At 41.1% G+C, this 21,088-nt stretch overlaps 1 protein-coding gene across 1 annotated transcript in view; it reads right to left on the bottom strand.

The window, feature by feature from the left end:
- Window positions 1-12,578: 12,578 nt before the first annotated feature.
- The window catches only part of LOC143924231 (voltage-gated delayed rectifier potassium channel KCNH8-like), a 712,305-nt gene continuing 703,795 nt past the window's right edge, over window positions 12,579-21,088 (bottom strand). The window contains exons 13-15 of the mRNA XM_077448423.1: window positions 17,553-17,659; window positions 16,806-16,849; window positions 12,579-14,325 (exon numbers count right to left, since the gene is read on the bottom strand). Coding sequence (XP_077304549.1) covers window positions 13,576-14,325; window positions 16,806-16,849; window positions 17,553-17,659 — 901 coding nt within the window. The 3' untranslated portion in view covers window positions 12,579-13,575. The remainder of the gene's footprint in view (window positions 14,326-16,805; window positions 16,850-17,552; window positions 17,660-21,088) is intronic.

Genomic DNA, 21,088 nt, shown 5'->3' with positions numbered 1-21,088 from the left:
GGTGTAAAGGTGACCCGGAGTGGTTCGTAGCCGAAAGGGAAGCCTTCTGATGGGGATGGAGAACCACTGGTCGGTGCCAGGGGAGGGGACCCTGGCCTTCTGGCATGGATTGGGGCAGCTTTAACTCTACTCAGTTTTTCGGGAGGGAACGTTTGTTCCCCTGTTTCCAATGGGGGAACGGCCTGTACTTCCAGAATGTAATTAGTTAGGAGTGATGGGAGCGAGGGTGAGGCCTGATGGAAAAGGGCTCTCACTAAGCTCCTGGATCTCCATGCCTTTCTGGCTGTGGTCGGGGCTGCTGTAGTCTGGGTTGGGGGTTGGGGATGCTTCTTTTGAAAAGCCTATGGTGATGTGCCCCTGAAGTGGCAGTTCAGGGGTGCCTTACATTCACTGTGATTTATCACTTTGAATTTTGGCACCACGGAGACTTCACTGTATACACACTTTTCACACCTGCCTCTAGGGCCGGGCCTTTTGGCTAGGACCAGAGGAATTTTTGATTCCTGGCCAGAGGGCCTGGTCATTGTGTTTACACAATGGCCACCTTTTTCACTCCTCCACTATCCCTTCCCCACTTTTTATTTATTTTATTTTGTGTGTTGTGTGTCACGTTTTATGTTTGTCACTGCGCGTGTGGCGAGTAGGATGTCGGTCCTCGGACCTATCCTGAAAGTCTTGTGGGAGGGTGGACATAGGCCTTCTGGCTTGGTTCGCCCTCTTTGGGGGGTCTCCTTTTGGGGGAGCCCCTACCTTAGTACCTGGGTGGGTCTGTTTCGGCAGACCTTCCGGAGAAAGGCGATCGTCCGGCTTTGGCTGGATGGGCCATGTATTGGTACGTCAATCCCCGTTTGGAGCCTAACGCCCCGGGGGATCAGGGTAAGGTCCTTCCTAGTGGAGGACAGCAGACACCCGTGGCACGGTTTTGTGTTTCACTCTTTATGTGTGAGCACTTTTTTTGGCACCGGGTGGAAGTTTTTGGGTGTGTTTTGCATGCCATAGGCTTTTTCAATAAAAAAAAATAAAAAAAATTGGTCCATATAGCTTACAGTTGCTGGAAAGACAGACCGACCATATACCTTAACCATACATGTTAAATCCAATCTTGACATTTTGTTTGGATTTGCCAACAAATAGTAGTTGGTAGGTGCTATAAAAGAAATTGTAAAATCAGATTTTAACATGTATGATCAGCTTTACAATTCAACCAATCTGTATGCTCTGTTTTCTCATCCCATTTCTATTGCAGTTAAAGTGAAGTTCCACCCAAAAAGTGGCACCTTTCAGGGGGGAGGGGTCAACAGATACCTGTATAATCCAGGTATTTGCTTCCAATTCCAGGCATACATCACTGCAGGCTTCATGGTGATCTAAACCGCCCCCCGGCCCCTCCTCTGTTCCCCCACTGTCTTCTGGGAGACACACTGGTCCAGAAGACAGCAAGGACCAGTGAGGATGCTCAGCGCAACTCGTGCATGTGCAGTAGGGAACAAGGCTATGGAGCCGCAAGGCTTCGCTTCCTGATTCCCTTACCGAAGATGGCGGTGCCTCCACCAGGAGCCGAGGGACAGATCGGGTGAGGACATCGTGGGCACCCTGGACAGGTAAGTGTCCATATTTTAAAAGTCAGCAGCTGCAGTATTTATAGCTGCTGACTTAAAAAAAAAAAATTGGAGAAATTCCACTTTAAAGACAGTTCTTACATAGCATCATTCTAGGCAAGAACCTTGGCATTCATAAGAAAAATCTGCCTCCAAGGGGATAAAAAACATATTTCACATATGTTCATTTCTAAAATGTTCCAAAAACATTCTGTGTAGAAGGGACAAGTATTGTCTCTTCATATAAAGTGACTCTTATTTTACATTTTGCCATCTGTACATTTTAATTTGTTTTTGACCGACACAGTGAGTTTACTCAATAGATTTTAACATGTAACAGCTAAAGATTGCTGGGGTTTCCTGAAATGCAGCATCACTAGAACTGTAGATACTGTAATGTATGCTAAAATTGTATGTCTCTGCTTGCTCTACTGTCTGTGTTTTCTACTTTTACAGCACAGATACCCTCTAATTTACTTATAGGTCAAATTGCATTAAATTCAGTCTTCCCTTGTTTCTATTATGCCTCACTGAGCTGTTGGCAGTCATTCTGACACAAGTACAGGGGGCCCAGACATTTAGTTTAAGGTCACAACAGCATCGGACGTAAAAAAGTTTGTTCAGGCTTTGTTCTGCCTGTATGACCTCTAGGGTAATCGCAGCGCTTTGCTTTAGCCATTATTATAAACTCCCCGTAGAGAGAAAGAAAAATATGGAGCCTTGTTTTCTATTTAATCTTTTATTCTGTTTTAATCCTATTTTATTTCATGCTGACTTGTTTGTGAAAGTGCAGCTCTAGAGCTGCTATCATTGTTCTTGCTTCTCTATTAAGTCACTTACTGCACAAATTTGGAGAAGAAAAGGTCAGCAATGGCCGCTTCCATTTTGTTCACATACCCAATAAAGGAGGAGTAAAATAGAAATGCAATGAACTGGAAGTCTGGAGGAATTCTTTCAAACTCTTTCTGTTAAACCAATTGGAAAGAAGACATTCCTACACATTAAGGCAGTAATTTGTGTGAAAAAGGAACATTGATTTTGTTTGATCATTCAACCCACATAAAGAAACCTAGGCAGGTTGGATAAATCATAAGAAATTTAAATTAATTAAGCTGAGGGAGGCAACCCAACAATATGCATCTCATGGAGGATTTAATATCACTCTGATGTCCCCATACAGAATCCTCCAATGTTAAATTTTATCCCACATAGAACATGATGGTTACAAAATGGAATACCAAAATCCTTGTAAGTTTGCATGCATACTTTCTAGTAACTAAAATACTTCGCGACCAAGTGGTTGATTGTTGTATAAAAGGTGAATGCAGAGAAACGCAAAGAATCCACTATGAAAAAAATGTTGCTTCCATTTCCCCACATCAGCACATCAGATATAACACAAATGCAAACCAATACCCATAAAAAATAAATAAAAAAAAGTTGGGTACTTTAGGGCATTTTGAGCTCTTCTGACTATGGGGTGGATTTACTAAAATTGGAGACTGCAAAATCTGGTGCAACTGCACATGGTAGCCAATCAGCTTCTAATTTCAGCTTGTTCAATTAACCTCCCTGGTGGTATGATTATTTCTGATTTTAGGTGCTGAAAGCGGTACAATTTTGCATGGAAATTTGGCGTTTTATATTGTAGGCCTGCAATTCTTAGGAATAACTCTCTTAAATCTGTTCAAACCAGAGTCTAGTAGACATCCCGGGTATGATAGTGAAGTTTATAATATAAATAACTGTAAATAATAAATAATCATAAAAATTATTCAATAATGTAATCAAGTCCAAAAACACTGAAATTTGCTCATTTGCAAAATTGTCGCTGTCATTAGATTTAGTGTTTGATGACGGATCTCCCCCCAAATCGCTATCGCTCAATTCTGCAAGTGATTCTAATTTATTATCGCTGTTTTGACATAAAGGGACACTTTTTGGTTGCTATGGACAATCTCCAAATTCCAGGCACTGTGTGAATCGAGCGGAGGACAGCTCGCACACACAGCGTGGAGGACATCGCTGGATCCAGGGGACAAGGTAAGTAAGTCTCCCTGTATCCTGCAATCCGATCCCGATCTGGCTCGGGGTTACCACTCGTGGTACTGAAATTCCACCCCGAGCCAGACTCGGGAATACCGCCAGGCAGGTTAAGCGTTGACATAAAAATACTGGACGCCGATTGGTTTCTATGCAGAGCTGCACCAGGTTTTGCATTCTCTTTAGTAAATCAACCTCTGTTATAACCTTTCACACCCAGATCTTCACCCTGCCCTTAAATTTGCCCTATCACACTGGTGTTATATTTTCTTACTAATTAGTGCAGCGAATACCGTTTAAATTTGATTGTATTACTTGGTAATTACAAGTACCCAATTTCATTAAATTTTTATAAAAGACCTATGTTTTAAAGTAAATAGGTGTCACTGAAATTATCTAATGTGGATTACCGTATATACTCGAGTATAGGCCGACCCGAATATAAGCCGAGGCCCCCAATTTACCCCCAAAAAAACTGGCAAACTTATTGACTCGTGTATAAGCCGAGGGTAAGACATGCCTGTCCATCCCTGTGTGTGTGTCCGTCCATCCCTGTGTGTCCGTCCATCCCTGTGTGTCCGTCCATCCCTGTGTGTCCGTCCATCCCTGTGTGTGTGTGTCTCCATCCATCCATCCATCCCTGTGTGTGTGTGTGTATCCGTGTGTGTGTGTGTGTGTGTGTGTGTGTGTGTGTGTGTGTGTGTGTGTGTGTGTGTGTGTCCAGCCTACCTGTGTCCTGAGCCTTTGTCCCGAGCCTCCGTCCCGTGCCGAGCCTCCTTGCCTCCGTGCCTCGCCGCCGTGCCTCGCCGCCGTGCCTCGCCGCCGTGCCTTGCCTCCGGTCCCGTCCCGTCCCGTCCCGTGCCGTGCCGTCCTGTGCCTTGCCTCCGTCCCGTGCCCTCTTCGTTCGTCGGCGGCCATTGTAAAATTCAAAAGCTGCGCCGCCGCCTTCGCCTGTGATAGGCGGAACACTGAATTTCCCAGCAGCCTGTGTTCCGCCTATCACAGACGTCGTATCATCCTCGTCCGTAGTACGAGGATGATACGAAGTCCGTGATAGGCGGAACACAGGCTGCTGGGAAATTCAGTGTTCCGCCTATCACAGGCGAAGGGGGAGCCGGAGGCGCGGCTTTTGAATCAGAATGGCCGCTGTCTGTCTGCTCGACACGCTGATCGAGCGGGCAGACAGCGATGACTCGAGTATAAGCCGAGGGGGGCACTTTCAGCCTCAAAAAAGAGGCTGAAAATCTCGGCTTATACTCGAGTATATACGGTAATGTTGTTTACATCAAGTAACATTTCAGTTCACAAATAATTTATTCCCTTTTCTTGAAATTGCCAGTTATGCTTGCACATTTTCTTTGTATTGCCAATAAATAATGACTTGAAATTTGTTTTCTGAAATAAGAGATTTACAATGAGAATCCACCTATGCTGAGGAGTCTTTTCATTAGTGCTTTTACCCAAGATTCACAGGAATTTCATCCTTGATTCACATTTATTTAATGAAATACATTTGGGAAAATCTGTGAATTGTGTTTAAAATGTGTGTCATCAAGTGTAAAAGAGCTGTTTCTGGTTTGTAAATGTTTCCAAGAGTTAAAGCTTTCAACCATTAAAGTTCAGTTGAGATTGAAGTGGGCTAATTACTAGACTGGGCATTCTGTCCTATTGGCATAAACTCTGTCCTTCTGTCCTGGCAACATGCAGTAAAGACCAACTAAGAAGATTAACAGATTATGCTCTTGTTGGCAGAATTATTTGGGCAGATTTAAATGCATAAAACGAATACTATTCTATTTCTCCATACCATGTCTATGGTTGATTGGGGGAGGGGAGTCTTCAGAGTGCTGGAGTTAAATTTTGAGGTAGATGTTTGCCTGTTGTAGTCAGACAGTGCTGTAGTCTTTGGGGAGCGTGTCATATGCTGATCTTAGCAACCAGACCACTTCCTTTCTAGCAGAACCTCTGAGTCAAGTACTGTGAAAATGTGAAGTCTTCAGAGGTGGGCATGTTTGTGTAGCTTATAGATAATATTGAAAGTTCCATCTATATTTGAAGTTAACTATGTACACCACATTATTTATATGTGGTGACAAAGTGGAACACGTAGTTCAAAATAAGCCCCAATCCCCCTCTCTAGCAATATGATAACGGATGCACAGAAATATTAGTCTAATCTGAATTTAACCTTTAGAATGAATTGCTTCACAGTACAAGCAGCTACAGAGGTCAATGCCATGAATGCCTTTAAGTAGTCGTCTGTAAAGCTATATAGTATCTGGTATTTCTGAGTACCAAATGGAGCTTTCCATTCCAACACTGCCCTCTTTGTTAGTCCGTTAGGGCCTCACCCACATACAGAAACATGAGAGGGAGTTGTACAGCACATCATTTTGTGACTGGTCATCTGTGAATTCACAGCGAGAAGCTTCAGGAAAAGTCTGATTGATCTGGCAATACCAGATTTTGTAAAACTTGCACTGAAGATAATTAGAGTGGACTTCCTAATTATGCTTTAGTAGTAGGGTCTCTGAAAAGCTTTAGGTCGGGTTCACACGAGAGATCACAGCAGGAATCCAGTGTGTCTCCATTCACCATTTCGGGTCTGATTTCAACCCCAATTTTGGACTGAATTCAGACCTGAAACGGACCAAAGGATGCACAGGGCTCCAGTGCAATTCACACTGGAGCTGCTGTGGAGATGTGTGATCCATAGAGAGCCAGCCACAATCTCCTGCTATGTGATTTGAATGCAGGGAAACAGCATTCAATTCCTTGCATCCAAATCGCGATAGTGTGAACCCAGCCTAAGAACTGAAGTAGCTCTTTAAAATTAACATCTTGATGAATTATCTAACATATATATATATATATATATATATATATATATATATATATATATGTATATGTATATGTGTTTCCTAAACTGTGGCATGTGTGCCTATTTGGGCAATTCGAATTTGTAGAATGGATACTTTGGCCTTTTAAAACCTACGCAGAATAATTCTTGGATGAAAAAAATTGAAAAATATGCAAAATAAACTCCCAACGTATAGAGTTCAAGCATTTATAAAGACAGGAGGGAATACTTAGAAATACATACACACATTACGAGGCTACTGACAACAAATGTACAGACTTTTTAGTGCCTTTTACATAAACTATCACATAAACGGGATACTTGGCAAACATCTGATGTTAAATGGTGTACATAAAATAATAGCAGAGAAACACTGCTAGAAGCAATTACAGCACTAATCATGCAACCTGCAACAAAGGGTATTGTAAGGGAGTTAAAAGGGTTATGTTGCTTTGACTCTATGCAAATATCCTCCAGGGAATGGTGTAATTAAAATCTAAATGAGCTTGGCAGCTCTCCAGACCTTACACCTTCAAAGAGAATATTTGTTAAATAAGTCTGATTTCTTCGCATTACTGTGTATTCTGTCAACCTTTCAGCTCTACAGGAGATGTGCATTAAGGCAAATTGAGAAGGAAGCAGCAAAGCATTTGGACTTGGGGGGATTTTCTACGCTTACTTAACCTATTCTTTGTACAAACAGCATTTAATCTGATGTCTATTGCTGACGCTCAACTACAACTATTTTCTTGAATGTGTGAAATTGTTTTTGAATTTAAAATTCAAGAATCTACTCAACTGTATGACACTGTCACTGTAAGAAGGCCCTTGATAAGGATCCTTAATACTTACACTACATAATAGTATACATTTTCTATGTGAACCTGAAGCTCTGGATCTAGAAAGAAAAAAAACCCACAATGGGTAAAATTGATTACACTGTTGTGTTTTAAGGCCAGCAAACCCATAACTGATATTTCAGTGTAGATGGGTGCTGGTGAGAGGAATTGTCGTCTAGCTGTTTAAAGTGGAACTCCAGGCAAATATAAAACCACAAATTAATGTCGTTGTGGGTCAATTTATATCTTCTTAAAATGTTTTTAATGTGAGCAGTACCTGAATTAAGTTTGGTGCCAGCCTTCTTGCAATTCCCTGTACAACAGTATGGATGATTATATAGTGCCAACATATTTCAAAGGACTTTACAGTATTAAGGGAGACAGTACAGTTACAGTACAATTCAAAACGAGAAGGTTAGGAGGGACCTGCTCCTAAAAACATACAATCTGAAAAAGAACAAGTGACACAAAAGGCAGTAACTGTGTGGGGAGGAATTGATGGAAAAAGTACAATTTCAGTTGTTAGGCAGAGATGGGATAGGCTTTCCTGAAGACATGAGTTTATAGAGATTGCTTAAAGGCTGATAGGATAGGCTAACCATCAGATAGGATAGGATAACCAAACAGATTGAGGTAGGAAGTTCCAGAAGATGGGAAAGACTCTGGAGAAGTTCTGAAGTCGAGGATGGGAATAGGTGAAGAGGGAACTAGGGAGTAGCATTCCAGGCTTGTCCACTATCCACAAATGGAATATTTGTAAATTGGAAAGTTTAATTTATTGAAAAATTGGAAGGTGGACTTTCGCAGTCATTAGCATCTGGATCCAGAGTAATGAGCTTGTTATCCAGAAGTGTTCCAAGCTCTTTGTGCATGCTTAACATGGATCTTCTGGCAACTAGGATGCAAAAACAGGTCTAGGGTGCCTTTTAGTTTTGCATTGGAGGCTCTGATGGCTCTGGGATCAGTTCTCCCTTGTCTGCTCTGCAAGAGATCCCTTTGTCTGACCTTATTCGCAAGGTGGCCTTCTCATTGCTATCATCTCTGCGTGGAGTGTTTGAGTTAGCAGCCTTACGCTGGCCATAGATGGATCAAAGTTCAGTCTGCTCAGCAGGGACTAGATGAATTTTGATCCAGGTGTGGCCATCTGTGTTTCTCAGAAGTTAATCAGAAATGTTGGAGAACTTATTATTCAGAGGCAACCACCACTGATCAGTGTATTCCAACAGCCTGATAGCAAACTGCCGCTGTCAGAATACAATGCCCCCAGGAGGGGTGGGGATTTGGGGGATCACTCCTTGTAATGCTTTTGTGTAGATGGAGAAATCTGTTTGTGGTTTGTTTTTGCTTTTGTTCTTTGAACATACAAAAAAAAAAAACACTGATGGCCACCTTTATCCCATACATAATATTTTATGGTGTTACATAAAGACAAGGTTGTCCTGAGGCCTAAAGCTCTTTGTCTCCCTAAGATGATTTTGTCTTTCCATCTCAACCAGAACATTGTCCTTCCCTCTTTATGTCCTGTTCAAAAACATTCCAAAGAATCTTCTCCCCACTGTCTTGATGTGATGTATGCACTGTGAGAGTCTACCTCTCAGCTATTGCCTCTCTGTTGGCCTTGCTGCGCTTCTCAATCCACTATTGCTAGGTGGATTAGACAAGACATCCTTTGTGTTTATGGTTGAAATGATAGGGTTTTTTTTTCCTTCCCTGTTAAGGCACACTCCACCAGATTTATATGTGCTTCTGGGTTTTTCAGCATTAAACATTTGTTTCTCAGATTTGTAAGGCTGCCACTTCTGTTCACACATTTGTTAAATTCGATCAGGTGATGTCCAAGAATCCTCTGATGCCAATTTCACGTGTGGGGATATTTTCATTGCACATTAATGGGTATTCTTTGCAAAGTGAATTTTTACCACATTCATTAAAGTAGAAGTTCATCCTAAAACTAAAATCTGTAAATCTACTTGCATCCACAATCTAAAAGGAAGAAATGGATGGCTGCACACCAATACTGTTAATTAATAAAGCATAAAAAAAACACAGGATGATAGCAGAACAATAGCAGGTAGACGCGTTTCACACGGTAACCCTGTGCTTACTCATTGCCAATTACAAATGAGTAAGCACAAGGTTACTGTGTGAAACGTGTCTACCTTCTATTGTTCTGCCATCAGTCTGTGTTGTTTTTATGATTGAAGAATAAGGGGACTTTACAGTATTGGTGTGTAGCCATCCATTTCTTCCTAGCAATTGTATACGGCCGTAGGACTCATAGGAGTCCTTTCCCCAGCTGACCTGTTCATTTATCCTTCATCACTCACCTGGAGTAGAGTTTTCTTTCCTGTTATCCACAATCTAAGACTAACCAATCAAGCCCTGTAAAGAAGAGATCACTATACATACTTTTTCTTAAGTTTCTCTGGTTCGGTCTCACGCTAAACTGTCATCAGCAGCTATGCTTTGGAGGTCGGTGAAAAGGAGGCAGCCGACAACGGAAGCCTCATAGTAACTCTATGGGTGACATCACTTCCCATGAATTTCACAGCCTTTGTTGGCTGGCTCCTGCACAGAGCTTCCACTGCTGGAGACTGGACCAGAGCGGCTTCAGAAAAGGTATGTACAATTGCCCCCTCCCATGCTGAATCATGAATGAACTGTGATTAACCACAATTTTTTGGAAAGCTGAGTTAAATTTCACTCGCAACACCCAGACCTGATTACTACCAGACCTGTTGAATCAAGAAATCACATAAGTAGAAGCTGTCTGACCAAGTGAAGCACACTAACAGATCACCAAAAGCACACATCATGCCACAATCTAAAAAAAAATTCAAGAACAGATTAAAAACAAAGTAATGTACATATATCGTTCTAGGAAGCGTTTTAAAGCCTTTTCTAAGGCTTTAGAACTCCAGTGAACAATGGGGAGAGCCATTATCCACAAATAGGAGATAACTTGGGACAGTGGTGAACCTTCCCAGGAGTGGCCGGCCTACAAAAGTGACTCCAAGAACATGACAACGACTCATCCAGGAGGTCATAAAAGAACCCAGAACAACATCTAAAGAACTGCAGGCCTCACTTGCCTCAGCTAAGATCGGTGTTCATGATTCAACAAAAAGAAAGAGACTGGGCAAAAATGACATCCATGGGAGAGTTCCAAGGCCAAAGCCACTGCTGACCAAAAAGAACACAAAGGCTCATTTCACATTTACCAAAAAACATCTTGATTATTCCCAAGACATTTAGGCAAATATTCTGTGAACTGATGAGGCAAAAATTTTACTTTTTCAAAGGTGTGCATCCTGTTACATCTGGCATAAAATGAATATAGCATTTCATAACCAGAACATCATACCAACAGTCAGACTTGGTGGTGGTAGCATGATGGCCTGGGGCTGATTTGCAGCTTCAGGACCTGGACCACTTACTATAATTAATGGAACCATGAATTTTGAGCTCTATCAGAAAATCCTAAAGGAGAATGTCCGGCCATCAGTTTGTGACCTCAAGCTCAAGGCACTTGGGTTACATAGCAGGACAATGATCCGAAACGCAACAGCAAGTCCACCTCCAAATGGTTCAAACAAAGCAAAATTTAGGTTTTGGGTGGCCTAGTGAAAGCTTGGACTTAAATCCAATTGAGATGCTGTATCATGACCTTACGCAGGCCATTCAAGCTGGAAAACCCTCAATTTGGGTGAATTAAAACAATTCTGCAAAGAAGAGTGGGCCAAAATTGCTCCACAGCAATGTGAAAGACTCATTGGCAGTTATCACAAACGCTTGATTGCAGATGTTGCTGCCAAGGGTGGCACAACCAGTTATTAGGTTTAGGGGGCAATTACCTTCTCACATAAAGCCAGGCAGGTTTGGACAGTTTTTTTACCTTAATAAATGAAACCATCATTTAAAAACTGCATTTTGTATTTACTCGGGTTATCTTTGTGTAATAAAAAAAAATGTTTGATGATCTGAATCATTTAACCTCCCTGGCGGTGATCCCGAGTTTTTTTATGTCAACGCTTAACCTGCCTGGCGGTATTCCCGAGTCTGGCTCGGGTTGGGATTTCAGTACCATAAGCGGTAACCCCGAGCCAGACTCGGGATCGCATCGCTGGATACAGGGAGAGTTACTTACCTTGTCCCCTGGATCCAGCGATGTCCCCCCGCTGTGTGTGAGAGCCATCCTCCACTCAATTCACACAGTGCCCGAGTGCCGCCGAGCTCCATTTTCATACACACGATCAGACTTTTTGACAACAAACATGCAAATTAGCTGTTTTGGAGCAACATCCGACCGTGTGTACGATCCATCAGACAAACTTTTTTGGTTTTCATCAGACTTTTGTTGGCTGTGCGAACGGACAAACTTTCTGGCAACAAAAGTCCAATGGAGCAAAGTCTGATCGTGTGTACAGAAAACCATAGGACTTTTGTACAAAGTACAAACAGGCATGCTCAGAACCAATGCAAAAGATCAGACAACAATACAGAAGTTGACCAAAGGTGGCGGTAAAGAGCAGAAAAACCACATGATTTGGTGAAAGTTGGCTGAAAAAGTCCTGCTGTGTGTATGCAATACAAGTTCAGGGCTGATGCCCTTTGTACAAAAATCCAAGAGAAAGTTTGTACAAAGTCCTATCGTGTGTATGAGACTTTAGATTGTGGATGCCAGTAGATTTACAGATTTTAGTTTTAGGGTTTCTTTAAAGCTAAAATACATTTCCTTTACAAAGTGAACAGCATATTTGCCTTTAGTAAATCAACTCCTCAGTAAGCCAGTGTCAGGCACATCCACCATTATATATCCAAAAACAAAATATCAGTTTGGCATGTGCCTACTTTTTTAATCTTGTGTAAAAATCAATTTTTTTTTTCAGATTTGTATAGAGCACAAGTTAGAATTTGTCTCACTTTTATTGCTGTTTGTGTCCCCACTGTCCCCAAACACACCGACTATATTTGTCCTAGTACTCAAATCTTCCAATTCCCAATCTCTGGAGAGAGTTTGTTTTACCTCCTGCTGTGTGTCTGGGACAGGAAGTGAAAGGAAATTTCCCTGATGTGACAAAAAAAACAAAGCAACAGCAAAAAAAAAAAAAAAGAATTGGCATTACATACAATGTAAAGTATGTAAAGGCAGACTGAACCAAATATTTTTCTTTTTAAGAGCAACTTTGAGATTACTGCCACTATCCACTTTTTGCATATGTTGACGCTATATAAACAAGGTGCAAAACTGCATCATAAAATAGCAGTGTTAAATACTTCTGTATGAAAACACGACAATCCCTCTCTGTGTAAGACGTTACATAGTTAATGGAAATAACTTTTTTATAATTGTCAAATATTAACAAGAACGTTTTTGTTTAATATATTATCTTTATTAAAGCAAAATAAATAGATTCTTCCAGTTGCTCAGATACATCTCCTCCCAGAAAATGCTCCATGCGTTGCACAGCATGCACTTTTAATTTGTTCCCTTTTTTGTACGTATTTCCCTGCCAGAGGGCCCAGCAACACAGCAGAAGAATGTGCTTATATGTCCCCTCTAGCAATGAAAGGGCTTAAATAAAATTCTCTGCTTTGGAATGACAAAGAAAACAAAAAAAAAAGTTTAGTATAAACCTTCAAGTAGCAAATATAGAAAAATAAGGTCCTTTGTTTACTCAAAAAAGAAAGAAAAAAGTTTAAACCATCCAGAAATGTTCCCTTTTAAAATATTTGGCTCAAACTTGTATTCTGTGTCCTAACAGTTGTTTAAATTAATATCATGCTATAAGAAACAATTCATTCCATGCCATAAATCTTCTGAAAATCACACCTTTGTTCCCCTTAACTTGTGTACTTTGAGTCTTTAGCTAGCAAGCTCTATAAACTAATTTGTAACGCTTCTCAAATTTAGCAGGTTCATTGTCTAGAGTTGAGAAATAATTTGGCTGTAATCTGTATCAGCCCAATTTACCCTCACTATAAATGGTTTTATTTTTTCTCGTATAAAGTATGATTTTTGCAAGAAAAAAAATGATTTGGAAATTATATGATTGTGTCTCTCATTGCCTAATTAGCAGCATTGTGACAATGAGAAAGAAAACTGGCAGTATTTAGACATTCTGTTGTCATCAAGATAGTTTTCTCCTACAGTAGCTTGGTCAAGCCTTGGAGAGGTACACTTTGGTAAACATCTCCACGGTCAGTGCTTTGGCTTCGCCATGGCTTTTCCAGCCTACACATTAGTACCTTCATCATCTATAAACCTGATGATGTCTCCTTGGGAGTCTCCAGATGAACTACGGACCAGCTCCAAAGCAGCAGGAGATGTCTCTCTGTAGTCTCTTGACATCAATCCCAAAAGGTCAACCACTCGGTCCTTTACTGGGTCAGCATCTTGAGGGCTACACAATGATCTCCTGGATGTGAAGCTGGGGCTGGAATTCTGTACTTCGTTCTGCGTGTTAGATGGTTGGTGAGCAGCCATTACTGGGGATGAATTGCTATGGGATACCTGGCTCACATGGTTCATTTGTGTTTGGGGGAAATGGCCATGACATGGGGACAGAGACTGATTCACAGTCACAGGACCACAGCTCCTAAGCTGTCTGTGGTGAGGGCATGAATGTCTAAGGAATGAATCCAGAGAAAGTGCAGGATGAACGTTCTTTCTGCACAAGTTCTCTGGCTGGACTGCCTGAGGCGGCTGGGGTAAGGCCTCCATCCATGCTGTGTTAGATTGTGCTCCATCTACCCTTGGCTGACCAGGACAGGATGATCCAACAAGGCTTGGAATGGTAACTTGGGACTGCTGCCCACTACAGAAACCACTGCTGTTACTGTAGGTGTTATTGAGGCTAGGGGTGAGAAGACCCACTGAGGGAGATGTTATAAAGTTCTGGTTGAGGAGCACAGGCCTCATAAGCTGTAGCATCTCATTCAGATCCTTACTCAGCTGGGTAACTTGTTGAGAAAGGGCAGTCATCTGAGGGTGAAAAAAAAATAAAGTTAATTACATAAAGAGTCATTAAAAGACATGTTGCAACAGAGAACACCTACTGTGTAATCATAACAGTTAAGCTCAACACCATAAAATCAACAACCTAGTATAGCACTGTATTCAGTGATCTTCACAGGGCATCCAGAGGGGGGTCAGTACCTAAGAGTAACCTGTTTATCAAACTTTTCTCTGACCTGGAGTTCTCTCATATCCCTGTTAGAAGGTGGTAGTGGGATACAATGATGCTGTGCTCTCTAATTAGCTAGATCAATGATAGAGATTTCTTTTTGTAAAAGAGAAAACATAGAAAACATGTCAGTCCATTGCCAGAAGCATAACATACCAATTATTTATATTCGTTTTAAAGTGATTAACATACCCAAAAACATCAATTTAATTTATTGCAGCTTAACAATTTTTAGATGTGGTGGCTGCATTTGTTTCCCTTTTGTGGATTTTTTTCCCTTTATTTCCACCTGGTAGCTATGCCAGTAAGTCTGTTCGTTTTCAACTTCCTGTAACAGTCTAAGCTGTCCAGCAAAAGTGGCAGGGTATTGTGGCATACTCTTTAACACTGGGTGCTTACGATGGTCAGCGCTTATTCATTCATTCGCTCAAATCTTTACCCAAAAAAAAAAAAAAAAAAAGGTTGCTGCAACTGTTTAACTGGAGTTCAGCTGTGAAATTGATTTCCATGTTTAATTATTAGTTTCAATAGTTTGTTTGGGCCAAGCTGACCCAAACAAACTATTTACTGCACTAATGGGTGTGCTGTATTACCTGTATGTAGCCCCAGTTCAGGCAGTGGAATGGGGCTCAGCCATTCACTGGGAGGTTGTATTCTCTGAATGAATTAGAAAGCTTCCTTTCAATGGCTGAGGCAGAGAGGCAGATGAAAGACACTATGATCTCTGATTCAGCCAGGGAAAGCTTTGTGTTCATTCATAGAATACACAGCTTCCTGTGAATGGCTATAGCACGGCTATAGCACCTGTCAGTGCAGTAAATAGTCTAAAACTAAAATTAGTTCTTAAACTATTTAAAGGGCAATTAAAGTGGTTGTAAAGGCACAAGGTGTTTTTCTTCATGCATTCTATGCATAAAACTAAAAAACCTTCTATGTGCAGCAGCCCCCCCAATACTTAACTGAACCCCCTCTCAATTGAGCTATGTCCATAAGAGCCTTGCCTCTTCAGGGATTCACACTCCTGATTGGCTTTTGGCAGCAGCAGGAGCTACTGGCAGAGAGAACAGGGCCAAGCCGCGGCTCTGTGTGTGAATGGGCACACAGAGAGTGCACCTGTTTGGGTGCCACCAGAGTAAGCTGCTTGCTCTGGGGACACCTAGCAGGAGGGAGGAACCAGGAGTGTGGGACCCAAGAAGAGGAGGATCCAGGCTGCAGGTAAGTATAACTTGTTTGTATTAAAAAAAAAAAACAAGGCTTTAAAAGTGGAGATCAGCTTTAATTTGTTAGTCAAATCCATTTAAAGCATTTGTTAGCCCAGTGCTTTATATTCCTAATGTGTGCATGCTGTACCATGTACTTGTATAAGAAAGTATCCTGTTCTCTTTGTATTGCTTCCTTTATGTGAAATCTCTGGTGTTCCTGCTAGCCGCCTTTCTTTTCTATGAAAAACTGACCACGCTAAGCAGGAGAGCACATCGTGGCCAGTTCTCTAGCTATGCTGGGAACTTGGTGTACTCTCCTCCAATGAACAGATTTGTCCTGACACGCCCCCGCTGCACAGCCATTCACTGGGAAGCTCAGTGTGCTGCTGCTTCTCCTCCTCCCCCCAGCTATTATGCAAAAGTGAACAAAAATTGTGTGATCACTTAGAAAAAAAGGGGGGGGGGGAAAAAAGAAGGTATTTACAATGTTTTGCCATTCATTTCTATTTTAAACTGAATGGGTTGTTTTACAAGCTGATCATTTACAATCACTTTAAATCTGCTAGTGCATCTAACACTACCCTCTCCTGAAATTAACTATGCTAATGTCCAAAAGTGTCTCTGTTGCTCCTGCAGTAGAATGCAGATACCTTAAGACAGGAAATACATTACTGGCTGAATCAATAGGTGAACAAAAAGGGAAAAAAAAGCCTTAAAATAAGAAAGCAAATTCATCTATCGCATTTATGGACTGGTAAGCTGCAATATATACATTTTTTTGCTTTAAAACTGCTTTAAGTATCTAATTAAAGGGAATAGAATTTTTTTACGTAAACTACAATTGTATTACTTTTTTTTTTTGCATACACCACGTGAAAAAAACAAAAGCACTGAAGTATGGTATAAGTATGTACGTGATCCCATGCAAAAAGGGTTTTATACGGAACTGCTTCATATATGGTTTCAGAGTGGTGTGTAGACCAGGGCCAAGTATTCCAGACTGCTAATACAATGCACTCTCTCCATTTAGCTATTACTATTTAGGTCTAAACAATTACTACAACAATAGTCCTCACCTCCTGATTCAGTTTCACAATACTCTTCCGGGTTTCCACATTTTCTGTAAGAAATATATAATATGTGATAGTTTCCACCATACACATTGCACACCACACAATATTATTGAAAGTGCTTTAGAGTCAAGTGTACCTAGGGATCCTGAATGTATTTGCTCTTATTTATTCTCTTCTTTTCACATTGCCGGGTTAAAAATTACACCAAAACCATATAGCAGCTGTAGAGATTTTATGTATTTTCCCTCTAAAGGAGAGCTCCTAGCCGAATACTTCTATTTGTAAATAAGCGGCCAGGGAGCCCCTTCATCTACACCAGACCCTTATCCTACTTCATGGTCTGATATAAATGTTAATGAGGACACCCACAAGGATGCATGGAGTTCCCCTAAAGATACATACCAGACCTTTATCCATGATGGGGGTCTGGCATGCATGTCAGAGGGGACTCCCAGACACATAAAAGTGTGGACCCCTCAAAAAATTCTATATCTGGTTTGGGATTTAAAGGAGAACCCTATGCAAAAGAATAAAAGAGAGGGGTGTCCCCTCCCCTCTACGAGAAAAAATCCATACCAGACCCCCACTTGAGCACGCAGCTTGGTGTGTGCCCCGTTCTGAACCAAACCAGGCTCACCACCACCCCCCCCCCCCCCACACTTTGCTGGCCTAATAAATACTTTAAAGCCAAATTGTAAAAAGACTTGAGTCTTAGCTGGACAGTACATGCACATCGACTTAAAACCTTACCTGAGTTGGAACATCTGGGTGAGTTTTCTGAGCTGAGAGGTTTGGTGTTAAAATCAAATGTCTGTGTAGTAGGTGAACTACACTCAGTCTCAATGCCATCTACAAATCTGCAGAAAGAAAGCATCAATCAGTGATTGCATTCATATACTGTACAGCCTATATATTATAATATACTGTTTAAGCATTTGTCTTTTTAATAATATTAAAAGCCTCTTGTGATTCCCAGACGTCTGCACACTATTGATTTAATATCATGTTATTATTTCCTAAATCAGCTTTACTGCATCATGGGTAATCTTTAGACCCCTTTCACACTGGGGTCGCGGCTGTGTTTTTAGTAAAGCGCCGCTCGTTACTACTGTTTAAGCGCTGCTTTTGTGGCACTTTTCACCCGCTAGCAGGATTCTTTTAACCAAAATAAGGGGTTAAAAGCTCCAGGTTTGAGGTGCTGCCCATTCATTGCCATTTGTTCACCCACCCCAAAGATGCTGCTTGCAGGACTTTTCCAAACATCCCGCAAGCGCACCGCCCGGGTGTGAAAGCACTCATTGCAGAGAATGGGAGTTTTCAGGCATGTTACAGGTGCTATTTCTAGCTCTAAAACTCCAGAAAACTGCCTCAGTGTAAAAGGGGTCTTAATATCATTGGCAGGAGTGATGATTATTATTGTTGCAGTGCTTTAAAGGAGACACTACAGTTACAATACAAATAAAGAGAAGAGGGTAAGGAGGCCCTTGCATGTTACAACTTTATGCTTGTACCTCCCATTAGCTGCCAGAAGTTGTGGCCATTAACTCCTAGCCAGGGGCCTATAGTGGAAAAGGTCATGCACGTGTAAGGCGTGACACTGGATCTTTAAGCCAGTTGCTGGCCCAGCTCGATTAGGTTGTCAGGTAGAAAGCAGTAAAGTCCATCCCATTCTATCAGCTCTATAGCTTCACGATTTCTGTAGCACATCCTCTCAGGCATAGTTATGAGCCATGACATTGTAGTACACATGAGCAAAGCCTTGCATTTCCTGGTGGTCTCAGGCCTGGACCTTAGGCGAGTTTTGCACTACAAAAAGGAAGCACATTGCAGTAGCCCTAACGTCCCGGTGAATGCATCATGGAACCTAACTGACGCAAGAATTACCATCTCAAGGCCACCATTTGCTCCTGACCTGATCCGGCTGCCAGTTACCCCCCCACCCCCCAGGTCCCCCTAACAGAAAGGTGTTTCTTTAGTCCCATATATTGACTTTTGCTTCCCCGTGACCTAGGCTGCCTAAGGCCATGTGTGTAACACCTTTACTCTACCTGCATGGGATTCACTCCATACTACACTCCATACTACACCACAAGGGGGCATTACTTTTGTAACACCTCATTATTAAAATAAAAGGTGAAAAGTCCATATCATTTATAATAATGTATTATTCCACAGAATTGGTACTTCAGCAGTAAATATGTAGTCCATACTCTTTTTAAATAGTCCTGTGGAGGGTTTCAGATAAAATAACAATCCCACTTTAGGATGAATTGGGAATGGGGGTACTTACTTGCAAACCTAGTTTTGTACATCAAGCTTTGTCTTACCATGGTTAGGGTTGAGAGCCTTTGAACTAAACTGTGTTTCTCCCCCTGAAGTGAAGAAAACACTTAGGCCTCATGTACACTGCTGCTGGTAAATGGACATTCAGGAGGCAGTTGGCTGCTTTTTCAGCTGCCTCTGCACTCATTCAATGTTATCTTATGTGCACATGTACACAGGTTCGTTTTAATGTCGTTTTTACAGTTTCCCACTATTAAGTTTTTCACTAAAATTTATGAAGTTTCTTGAAAAAGTCACATTTATACTCAGAGGTTAAGCGCTGCACTTTTGTTGTTTTTAGGCAGTTCTTTGAAGGCAAAAAAAAATGAGTTCAGATGCCAAAATTTCCGATGTCTCAGATGCCAACACCGCTAAACGCAGTACCGGCATTTAGCCGCCTTTCATTTTTGGCTATTTTGAATAAAAACATTTTTCTCAAATGTAAACGTGGCAAAACACAGCTAAACACGGCGTGTAAACGCGGCAAAATTGATGTTTTAAACATGGGTTTTTATCTGTCAAGTTAAATCATTCAGGAGAGGTTGTAAAAATGTCCCATGTACATTAAGCCTTAGAGCTGCTGACTACATTCTTCTTAGATATTCTCCAACTCTCCTAACTACATCCCTCCCATCTCTAGGTACTAAGGGGAAATCTCTCCATGTTTGGATGGGCACTTACCCCCCCCCCCCCCCGCCTCCCCCCACATACATTGTTTTGTGCAAAGCCTACAGGCATAGATGTGATATAGGTAGTTGGATATCTAATTAAGAAATAGAGCTATCACCTGCTTGACTGTACAGTGTTTTCAAAATTTGCTTCCAATTCATCAGGACTGTATACTGTAAGGGAAATAGAAACGGTCCTTTAAAGCAGACCAGCTTGTCCTGTTGGATGATTTTTTTTCCACCAATGCAGCATTGCTTCTACTAACAATTTAGTATATCAGATTCTGCAAACAATTAAAATTCAACATATGTTTCTGATAAAAAAAAATAGGTAATTATGTTGTCTGTTCTATAAATAAAGTGACATGGAATTTTAGGTACATCTGACAATTTTACTTTGTGATCCTCTCAGAGTTTTCGAGCCACCTCTGAGGAGGTGAAGTGCCAGTGTTTTCAATGGTCCTTGAGTCTTTTGAAAAAACTATTTTGGGTCTTGCTGATTGAAGAAAGCATCTTTAAACAAAATCTCCAAGTACCCCATTGATTAACTAGAACCTGCGATGTCAAAAATGATTGTGTATCTCATTTGGGTAGAGTAAAACTAGCTATAACCATTCTGCAAACCAAACTTGATTGGCCTGCACCTCAACCCAATAGAACACCTTTGTGATGAATTTGAGAGGAGAGAGAGGCCTTCTCATCCAATATCAGTGCCTGACCTGATGGAAGAATGGTCAAACATAGACACACTCCTAAACTTTGTGGAGGGCCTTCCCAGAACAGTTGTTATAGCAGCAAAGGGTGGGCCAACTCAATATTGAACCCTACAGACTTAGACTGGGTTGCCATTAGTTCAAGTGCGTGTAAAGGCAAGTGCCCCAATACTTTTGACATTATAGGGTATACTACTATGGTCAAATATAGGTCTCTTGATCTTGACACATCTCCTGATTGGGAGCCAACCCGAGTATTCCAATCTTATATTGTAAACATTGCTCTCATATTTAAATTTCCAATAAGATTGTAAAGGTTCTGTTGGACCTGTATATCTAAAGATGTTTCCATACCCATAATTAACATAATCAGAATTTACTTTATGCATATCCTATACAATCTGGCTTTCCATGTGTTACTGTACTGAGTATCTACAGAAATTGTTTTATTAAAAGAATTTTATATAGTTGTCTTTTAGTTTATCTGCATTGCATATATTTAAAGGATTAAAAAAAACAAATATCAGGCTTAAGGTTATAGTAAAACTGTAAAATTACCCAAATGTACCGGTAACATTTTTTT

The sequence above is a fragment of the Lithobates pipiens genome, unplaced genomic scaffold (genome assembly GCF_037356315.1).
Source record: "Lithobates pipiens isolate NorthernLeopardFrog02 unplaced genomic scaffold, aLitPip1_a1.2 Scaffold_22, whole genome shotgun sequence".
Lineage (NCBI taxonomy): Eukaryota > Metazoa > Chordata > Amphibia > Anura > Ranidae > Lithobates > Lithobates pipiens.
This window is presented reverse-complemented; position numbering and strand designations above follow the sequence as displayed.